The sequence below is a fragment of the Myotis davidii genome, unplaced genomic scaffold (genome assembly GCF_000327345.1).
Source record: "Myotis davidii unplaced genomic scaffold, ASM32734v1 scaffold970, whole genome shotgun sequence".
Taxonomy (NCBI): Eukaryota; Metazoa; Chordata; class Mammalia; order Chiroptera; family Vespertilionidae; genus Myotis; species Myotis davidii.
In genome coordinates, this window is record NW_006282204.1 from 804,877 (window position 1) to 816,118 (window position 11,242).

The 11,242-nt window shown below is 36.4% G+C and overlaps 1 protein-coding gene across 1 annotated transcript in view; it reads left to right on the plus strand.

The window, feature by feature from the left end:
- Positions 1–11,242, plus strand: part of ABCA3 (ATP binding cassette subfamily A member 3) — a 282,235-nt gene that overhangs the window by 145,237 nt on the left and 125,756 nt on the right. Inside the window, exons 13-16 of the mRNA XM_015571175.1 lie at positions 2,962–3,116; positions 3,358–3,513; positions 3,821–4,031; positions 9,678–9,828. Coding sequence (XP_015426661.1) covers positions 2,962–3,116; positions 3,358–3,513; positions 3,821–4,031; positions 9,678–9,828 — 673 coding nt within the window. The remainder of the gene's footprint in view (positions 1–2,961; positions 3,117–3,357; positions 3,514–3,820; positions 4,032–9,677; positions 9,829–11,242) is intronic.

Sequence of the window (11,242 nt, forward strand, 5' to 3'; positions counted from 1 at the left end):
TAGAATGGCTATCAACAATGAATCAACAACCAGTGGTGGAGAAAATGCAGAGAAAAAGGAACCCTCATGCTCTGCTGGTGGGAATGCAGACTGGCGCAGCCACTGTGAAAAACAGTATGGTGTTTCCTCAAAAAATTAAAATTGGAACTGCCATTTGACCCAATAATCCCACTTCTAGGAGTATATTCCAAGAAGACAGAAACACTAATCAGAAAGGATATATGCACCCCTATGTTCATAGCAGCACAATTTACAATAGCTAAGATTTGGAAACAGCCTAAATGTCCATCCACTGATGAGTGTATTAAAAAACTGTGGTACATCTACACAATAGAATACTATGCTGCTATAAAAAAGAACTAATTCTTACCATTTGCAACAGCATAAATGGAACTGTAAAGCATTATGCTAAGCAAAATAAGCCAGTAGGAGAAAGATAAATACCACATGATCTCATTCATTTGTGGTGTATAAAGCACATTATAAACTGATGAGCAAAAATAGATACAGAGGCAAGGAAGTATCAGATTGTCTAACTACAGCGTGAAGGCAGGGGAGTATTGGGGGGAGGTAAGAGATCAACTGAAGGACTTGTATGCATGCATATAAGCATAACCAATGTACACAAGACACTGGGGGGCGGTGAGGGCACATTCGGGCGGGTAGGGGAAGCTGAGGGGAGGTCAATGGGGGGGGAGGAGACATATGTACTACTATTTGTAATACTTTAAACAAGATAAGATTTAAAAAATAAAGATAGTGTAAGGAGCTTCTGAGAAACATCAGAGGTACCAACATTCTATTAGCATAACCAATGGACACGGACACTGGGGCGGTGAGGGCTTGCTCAGGGGAATGGCTAGGGCTGGGGGTTAACTGGGGAAAAAGGAGACATATGTAAAACATTAGACAATAAAATAAATAAATAAAATTTAAAAATAAAGAAAACTTCCCCTACCTGGTGAAAGAAATAGACTTACAAGTCCAGGAAGTGCAGAGAGTCCCAAACAAGAGGAACCCAAAAGGCTCACACCAAGACACACCGTAATTAAAAGGCCAAGGGTTAAAGACAAAGAGAAAAATCTTAGAAGCAGCAAGAGAAAAGCAGTTAGTTACCTACAAGGGAGTTCCTATACGACTGCCAGCTGATTTCTCAATAGGAACTTTACAGGCCAGAAGAGAGTGGCAAGAAATACTCAAAGTGATGAATAACAAGGACCTACAACCAAGATTATTCTACCCAGAAAAGCTATCATTTAGAATTGCAGGTCAGATAAAGAGCTTCATAGACAAGAAGAAACTGAAGGAGTTCATCACCACCAAACCAGTATTTCATGAAATGTTGAAGGGTATTCTTTAAAAAGAAGAAGAAAAAGATTAAAAATATGAACAATAAAGTGGCTATAAATACATATCTATCAACAATTAAATCTCAAAATAAATGAACAGGGAATCTAATGAACAAAAATAAACTGATGACTAAAATAGAACCAGGGGTGGAGATTACCCAAAGACTTGTATGTATACATGCATTACCTATGGCCACAGACAATAGGGTGGTGAAGGGCTGGGGTGGGGTGGGAACTCCTCAGAGGTAGAAAAGGATACATTTGTAATACTCTCAAAAATAAAAATTTCTTTTAAAAGTAAAATTAGAACATACAGTTAATGAAATAAAAAATTCTTTCTAATCTCTTCACTCCAAAGATAACAATTTATATTTTCTAGAATTTTCCTTTGTGTGAGGTATTCCTAATTATTTTTTCAGGTGGATGGTATAAGAGGATTTATTATACTGTTCTTGCAACTTTTCTGTAGGTTTGGATTTTTTGCAAAATAAAAACTTAAAAACATGGAAACAAAATGCCTCTCCTAAACGTACCACTAATATCACAAAAGCCTCATTTTTTTTTTTTAAAGCTCAGTAGGGCTTCAATATTAGCTTATTTTTCATTAAATGTATCAGGCTAATATTTTTTAATAACAAATTTCAGGTGTACGACTTTATAATACAAGTGTATACTCTGATGTGTGCTCACCACCTACAGTCTAGTCTCCTGCCATCATCTTGTATTTATTTCCTTTACCCTCTTCATCCTTTCCTCACGCCCCCTACCCCGCTGGTAACCATCATTTTGTTGTCCGTATCTATGTGTTCGTTTGTTGCTTTTTGTTTTATGTCCCACATATGAGTGAAATCGTATAGTTCTTATCCTTTTCCTTCTGGTTTACTTCACTTAGCACGATATTCTCTAGGTCTATCCATGTTGTGGTAAATGGTAATGTTTCATGTTTTTATTTTACTTATTAAGTTGATTGGAGTGACATTTGTCAACATGAACATATGGGTTTCTATGTTACAAGACCTGTATACTGCTCTGTGTGCCCACCACCCAGAGTCAAATCTCCTGTCACCTTATATTAGGACCCCTTCTTCCCCTATCCCCTTCCCTCTGGCAACCAATGTCACCCAAATCAGCCACTATTTGTGTTACATGTTTTTATTTATACATATGTATCACTCTTCTTTAATCATCCGCTGAAGAACTGTTGAGTTGTTTCCATGTGTTGTCTATTGTAAATAATGCTGCAACGAACATATGTAATCTCTATTTATGAATAATTGTTTTCAGAATTTTCAGGTAGATACTTGGTAAAAAGCTTGCTGGGTCATATGGTAGCCCTAGCCCTAATTTTTTTAGAAACCTCCATACTGGTTTTTCAGAATGATTATACCCACCAGCAGTGTACGAAGGTTCTCTTTTCTTCACATCCTCTCCAACACTTATTATTTCTTGTCTTATTGATAATAGCCATTCTAACAACTGTGAGGTGCTGAGATATTACTAATTCTAATGAGTAATCTACAAGTATATTTTGAATTTCAGGTGCTAATGAACAGTTTGTTGTCCTGGTTCCTCATAAAAACTAAGTCTCTATATGTCTTCTGCTTGATTCTAGGTCTCTATCCTGCTACCAGTGGAGAGGCCTATGTTAATGGATTTGCCATCTCAAAGCAGATGGTCCAGATCAGGAAAACCTTGGGCCTATGTCCCCAGCAGGACTTGTTGTTTAATTACTTGACAGTATCAGAACACCTTTATTTCTATTGCATGGTAACCAAAGACATGTTGCTTTATTTCCACTCTATTCCTGTACTTAAGACAGAGTACCTACTAGCAATATTTTTATTCTTTGAACTTTCTTTCAAAAACTTATTTTTGGTGAATTCTTCTTTAAACATAAAGAGATGCAAAGGGAAGAAGACACTGTGTAGATGATGTAAGAAAAGAGCTGGTGAAACGTTTCTGACGATGAAGTTGGAAGCACCATATAAAGTCTGCCTTTTCTTTCTAGATTAAAGGAGTCCCTCGAAAGATGTACCCTATAGAAATTGACCGTATGCTGTCTGCTTTTAACCTGATTGAAAAGCGAAATGCATTTTCAGCATCACTGAGTGGAGGAATGAAGCGCAAACTCTCCGTCATTATAGCACTTATAGGGGACTCCAAGGTAAAAGTAAAATAAAAGCTAAAAATTGATCCCCACTGAAGCATGTCTAAAAAAACTAAGCTGACACAAACCCATGTGCTTCTGTGTACCTAACACTCTAAAAGGAGCCTCCCAAATCCCAGATGTGCTTACATTATCAACCTTGTTGGACTAAAATGGTCATAGGTTTGGAATCAGTCCAGTATTCCTAATTCAGTTTTAGTCTAAGCTTATCATCTTAGCTCAGTTGGACAAGTGACTGGAAAGACCCCAGTGCACTAATCTGTCATGTTTAACGTGGTCATGGAATTGTTCTTCTGGTCTCTAGGTGGTGATACTTGATGAGCCCACAGCTGGCATGGACCCTGCCTCGCGAAGAACCACCAGGGACCTCCTTCAGCAGTATAAACGGGGCCGCACCATCTTACTGACCACCCACTACATGGATGAAGCTGACATCCTGGGTGACCGCATTGCCATCATGGTGAAGGGATCCTTACGATGCTGTGGCTCTTCACTTTTCCTCAAAAACATATATGGTCTCTCTCCCTTTAATCATTCTTTTGATATTGATGTCTTAATATTATTCTAATGTAACTTTTATGAATATTGATATCTTAACAATATTATTTAACATAGTTTATTCATATATTAGGTCTGATAGTATTTTTGTGGATTTTGTGCAAAAATCTTGTCACCTGTGTATCAGAAAAGTTTTACTGGTGTAAGAACAGACACATAGATCAATGGAACAGAAGAGAACCCAGAAATAATCCCACAAATATATGGCGAATTAATTTATGACAAAAAACTCAAGAATATATAATGAGAAAAGGGCAGTCAATTCAATAAATGATGTTAGGAAACTTGGACAGCCATATTCAGTTGGAACACTATCTTACACCAGACACAAAAATCAATTCAAAATGGATCTATGACTTTTCAAGTTAGTGTTTTTTGTTTTCCTCAGATAAATGCCCAGAAGTGGAATTGCTAGATCATTTGGTATTTCTGGTTTTTTTAATTTATTTTACTGAATTTATTGTGGTGACATTATTTTGGTTTGCAAAATTTATTGTTTTATTTAAGCATAGTTGTTATACAACCTTATATTGGTTGTATTAGTTTTTGTGTACAGTATAGTGACTGGACATTTTTATACCTTGCATTATGATCAGCCAACTAATTCTGGTAATCATCTGTCATCTTGTAAACTTATTGCAATACTAGAGGCCTGGTGCATGAAATTTGTGCATGGGTAGGGTCCCTAGGCCTGGCTGGCGATCAAGGTCCATTAGAGCCTTCCGGCTGTCAGCTGGGGCCTTCCTTTGTTCTGTGCCACCCCCTGGTGGTCAGTGCACATCATAGCGAGCGATCAAACTCCCTGTTTCCTGGTCTAACTCCAGAGGGGACACTTTGCATAGTAGGCTTATATAGAGATAGATTATTGACTATATTCCCATTCCTCTTTCAACCATCTCCTACCAACTTTCTTCTGGTAACCGTCCCTTTGGTTTCTGTTCCTATGAGTCTGTTTCTGTTTGTTTTTTAGATTCTACATATAAGTGAAACCACATGGTATTTGTCTTTCTCTGACTGACTAGAAAGACAAATACCATGTGGTTTCACTTATATGTAGAATCTATAAAACAAAAAACACTAACTTGAAAAGTCATAGGTCCAAAAAAAATTATTGCCAAGACCAATGTAAAGAAGCTTTTACCCAATGTTTACTTTTAGGAATTTTGTAGGGTCAAGTCTTATGCTTAAGTCTTAAATACACTTTGATTGTATTTTTTGCAATGATGTAAAATTTCTGTGTATGATTTCAAGTATGGGCCCATATTCAGTCTTTGGTAGGTGAATAACCAGTTTTCTCAAATCTATTTGCTGAAGAAACTGTCTTTTCTCTATCGTGTATTCTTGGCACCTTGTTGAACAATTGACTATATATGTGTTGGTTTATTTCTGGACTCTCTATGTATTACATTGATCTAATTTTTTTTCTAATTTTATTCCAGTACTATACTGTTTTAATTACTGTTGGTTTATAATATATTTGAAGTCAGAAAGTGTGATGCTTCCAGGTTTGTTCTTTCTTGAAAAAATTTTTGGTTACTCAGGGTCTTTTGTGTTTTCAATTAATGTTAGGATCTTGTTCTATTTCTATAATAAATGCCATTGGGATTGCATTGATAGGGATTGCATTAATTCTGTAGATCACTTAAGGTACTATTGACATTTTAGCAATATTAATTCATGAACACAGGATATTTTCCCATTTGTTTGTGTCTTTATTAATTTTTTTATTAATGATTTTTATCAATGAATTTTAGTTTTCAGTGTACAAATATTTCACCTCCTTACTTAATCTTAATTCTTTATTCTTTTTTTAAATGCTATTGTGAGATTATTTTCTTAATTTTCTTTTTGGGTAGTACAGTGTTAATGTGTGGAATACAATTTATTTTTGTATGATTTTTTTTATATTTTATTGATTTTTTTACAGAGAGGGGGGGAGAGGGATAGAAAATTAGAAACATTGATGAGAGAGAAACATTGATCAGCTGCCTCCTACACACCCCCTACTGCCGATGTGCCCGCAACCAAGGTACATGCTCTTGACTGGAATCGAACCTGGAACCCTTCAGTCCACAGGCCGACGCTCTATCCACTGAGCGAAACCAGCTAGGGCTATTTTTGTATGATTTTTTGATGATTTTTTTATTCTACCTCTTGCTGAATTATATTAGCTGTAACAATTTTGTGTGTTTTTTTTGTGTGGAGTCTTTAGGGTTGCTTATATATATCATCATATCATCTGTAAGCAAAGATCTTTTTTCTCTTTCTGATTTGGGTACCATTATTTTTCTTGCTTAATTACTTGAATAGAACTTTCAGGATTTGTTGAATAGAAATGGTGAGAGTGGTTACCCTTGTCTTATTCCTGATCTTAGAGGGAAAGCTTTTATTTCTTCACCATAGAGTATGATATTAGAAGTCAGTTTGTCTTATATGGAATTTATTATGTTTAGTTACATTGCTTCGATATCAGATTTATTGAGATTTTATTATGAAAGGGTATTACATTTTGTCAAGTGTTTTTTCTGCACCTATAGAGATGATCATGTGATTTTTTCTTTTATACTGTACATGTGTTTCTTTTATTGATTTGTACATGTTGAACCATGTTTGTATATCAGGAATAAATCCCACCAGATCATGGTATTTTTCTTTTAACGTGTTCTTGGATTCAGTGTGCTCATATTTTGTAAATGATGTTTACACCTATGTCTATCAGTGTTATTGGCCTGCAGTTTTCTTTTCTTGTGCTGTCTTTTTCTGAGTTGGTTATCAGGGCAATGTTGGTCTCATAAAGTGAGTATAGAATTGTACTGTACTCTTCAATATTTTTTGAATTATAAAGAATTGTCATTAATTCTCTTTTAAATGTTTAGTAAAGTTCCTCAGTGAAATTATCTGCTCCTGGCATTTCCTTTTCAGGAGATTTTGATGATTGATTTAGTCTCCTTACTAGTGATAGTTATGTTTAGACTATCGTCTCATGATTTAATCTTGGTAGATTGTTTTTCTAGGAATTTACCAATTTTACTAGATTATCCAATTTATTGCCGTATACTTGTTCATAGAACTCTCTGGTGATCCTTTTTACTTCTATGATATTAATTGTAATGTCTCATAATTTCTGATTTTATATTTAAGTCTTTTTCTTACTACTGTAGCTAACTATTTATTTATTTATGTATGTATGTATGTATGTATGTATGTACGTATGTTTTTAAACCAACATCTACCTATTCTAACCAACAACCCTTAAAAAGAAAAACTCATGGACAGAGATAGCAGTATGGTGATTGCCAGAAGGAAGAGTATGTGAGGGCAGGTAGAAAAGGTAAAGGGAGGATAAATGGTGATGGAAGGAGACTTAACTTGGGGTGGTAAACATATAACAGAATATACAGATGACATATTGTAGAACTGAAACCTATATAATTGTATTAACCAATGTCACCCTAATAAATTTAAATAAAAACATGGGAAAAATAAGTTTCATAAATTTTTTTCTATTGTTTTTATATTCTCTATTTCATTTATTTATGACATATTCTTTACTATTTTATTCCTCTGGTAACTTTGCAATTAGTTTGTTCTTTTTCCAGTTCCTTGAGGTATAAACTTAGGTTGCTTATTAGAGCTCTCTCTTCTTTTTAATGTTGAGGTTTATCATCATAAACATTCATCTTAGTATTGCTTTGCAGCATCCCATAAATTTTGGAAAATATATTTTTATTTCAAAGAGGAAGGGAGAGAGAGAAACATCAATGATGAGAGAGAATAATTAATTGGTTGCCTCCTGCACATCCCACACTGGGGATTGAGCCTGCAGCCCAGGCATGTGCCCTGACCAGGAGTCGAACTGTGACCTCCTGGTTCATAGGTCCACACTCAACTACTGAGCCACACTGGCCGGGTGGTATGTTGTATTTTTATTTAAACCTGGCTCAAGATATTTTCTAATTTGATATCTTCTTTGACCCTTTGGTTGTTCAAAATGTGTTGCTTAATTTTGAACAAATATTGGGATGTGTTACAACTTTACAGACAGTCCTCGGGTTATGTTGGACTTGATGTACATCGTTTTGTGGTAACGTCACCATCTCCCATCCTATATAATAAAAGGCCATGGACCATAAGCATAACGACCAAAACGACTGCTTGACCAGTGGCCATGAGGTGCATTGAACACCTCTTGGTCCCTCCCCACCCCTGGCCTGCGAGCAGCGGCTCACGGTGGCGAGTGGGGCAGCATGCAGCTCAGTGAGTGGGCAGGGTGGCTCGCAGCTCCCAGCGGTGAGCAGGCAGGGCAGCAAGCAGTGGCAGGCGGGGTGGCAAACAGTAGAGAGGTACATGTGCATGATTTTGTGCGCTGGGCCTCTAGTTTATTTATAAAAAAAATAAAGCGTCATTTCAACATATGTACATCTGTACTTTATGTTTTTTATTATTTATTTACCACAAGTAAAGGTCAGGAATTGTTATCATTCTTTTAATTTTTACTGTTTCACTTCATTACTGCTGTGTATGTGCTCCATGTGAGTGACGTAGGTGCTCATGCAGGTGGGTCCAACTTACAGGGAAAATTGTGTCACATCGCACCATAGGAACGGATCTCTGACGTAACCCAAGGACCTACTGTATTTAGATTCTGATCATAGCTGTATTCAAACATTTTAAGAATGGGATTAGGATTTTGCTCTTAACAGAGGTTGGGATCTGTGCATAAATGAGATTATAGAGATCACTTTAAGTTACAGTCTAGTTCCCAGTTGTCTTTTTATATGACACATCCTCTTTGTTATCCATCCCTGCAGTATTTTACCTTAAAGGGTTTCTCTCCACCCTACTACCCTCTCCCAAACCTTTGAAGGGCCATTGCAGTGAAAGACTAATGAATCCCACAGCTACTTCTCCAGCCTTTTTGTCATACCCGGGGCTGTCAGAATGCTATGCAATGTTTTCTACAAAGTCGTGGAGAACCCTGGAGGGATTTTTTTTTACCTCCCCGGCCTTCCCGCTGCAGTTTGACAATCTGTTTGAGGCAGCTCTGCCTCTGTATCTATTATTGTTCAAAAGTTTATAATGGTCTCTATTATCCATGAATGAGTGAGATCATGTGGTGTTTTTCCTTCATTGACTGGCTTATTTCACTTAGCATAATGCTCTCCCTGGAGGGATTTTTGTCACTACCCATCCCCAGATTCTGGAAGGCTTGTGCAGTGCACCTAGTAAAAGTGCAGGATACTCTGGAAATATTTCTCAGGTCTCTGAAGGATAGGAGTTTTAGCTGATTTATTTACTTACTTGCACATAATAGGCACCCAGTAAATATGTGTTTCATGAATAAAAATCTTTTCTTCTCAGAGTTCAGTGTATATAATACAAGAGGCCAGATAACAGAAGCTTTTCTTTCTATCTCTCATCTATTGGTCTGTAAGAAAATTAATAAAGTTAAAATAGAAGCATTTATTAGACTTTTTAGACTTGTAATCAGATTGAATTGTGGCATGCCATATCTTATTCTTGCTCATCCAAGTCATGAAAATCCAGTGGATTCTCACTAGAATACGGGAAGTAACAAGATTTTTTTAAATGTATTTCCTCAGGTGTGGGATACCATATAGTCATAGTGAAGGCACCTCACTGTAATGTTGAAGAAATCTCCAAGTTGATATATTATCATATACCATCAGCCGCTTTGGAGAAGAATGTTATGAATGAATTATCTTTTCTTCTACCCAAAGAGTACACACACAGGTATGGATTAGGAGAATGCTAATGTGGATGTTTAGATAACAGGAAATTATTGTTGCTTTTCCTGGTTTCTTCAGGCTTAGCAAGTAGAGTTCATTCAACAAGCCAAATCTCCAGTCCTTGCTGCCACTTGCACTGAAGAGAGGGGTGTAACTTTATGGTTGTAGTGGGCTGGTTTCAATTGGTGATAATGGATGGGATGGTGTAGGTAGAATAAAAGTTGTGTGGTGAGTAGAGTGAATGGAAATATTAAGATAATGAGAGAGAAAGTGCTTATAGTGTTGGCCCTTGAAGTCAGGGTGACAAGAAACAAGAGGAAAGAGGCAGTTTTACTGCATTAGTTAGCCAAGTTATTATTCATCAGGGGGAGTCACAAAAAATAAAAACAGCCCTAACCGGTTTGGCTCAGTGGATAGAGCGTCAGCCTGCAGACTGAAGGGTCCCGGGTTCGATTCCAGTCAAGGGCATGTACCTGGGTTGCGGGCACATCCCTGGCAGGGAGTGTGCAGGAGACAGCTGATCGATGTTTCTCTCTCATTGATGTTTCTAACTCTCTATCTCTCTCCCTTCCTCTCTGTAACAAATCAATAAAATATATTTTTAAAAAATAAAAATAAATAAAAACATGCCCAGCTGGTGTTGCTCAGTGGTTGAGTGTCAACCCAAGAATCAGGAAGTCAGGGTTTGATTCCTGATCAAGGCATATGCACAGGTTGTAGGCTCAGTTCCCCTTAGGGGGCATGCAAGAGGCAGCAGATCAATGATTCTCTCTCATTATTGATATTTCTATCACTTCTTCTCCCTTCCTCTCTCTGAAATCAATAAAAATATATTTTAAAAAAGAATAAAAACTTTACTGAGGTAACCATCCTAAAAATTTGAAATGAAAACTAAGAGTACTCATCAGTGACTTTCAGAGTACTCATCTTTAGTTCTTGTCATATACAAATAAGTACTTGCTTTGGTTTTTCCTAGAGTCAAGCCAGTTGTCATAATCAAGAAGAACATGAAAAACTTTCTGTCTCCTTTTCTAAGAAAAAGAGGAATGTATCAAAAAGATTTAAAAAGGAAAAAAACATGATTTTAACTATTTTTTCTTTCAATTCTTAATGTAATATAATTTTTTAAAGATCACATTACATTCAATGAATTCCATTTAAAAGTATGTGCAAGATGCTATAGAAATTGCTTTTTTAAACAGAAAATTACTTCATTGTTAAATAAGCAGGTCAGAGAAAGATAAGTACCACATGATCTCAATCATACGTGAACAAAATAAGTCGAATGAACAAAATAAACTGATGAATAAAATAGAACCAGAGACATACAAGCATGGAACAGACTGAAAACTTTCAGAGGAAAGTTGGGGGTGTGGTGCTGGAAGAGAGAGATTAATTGGAGAATGTATATGCATATA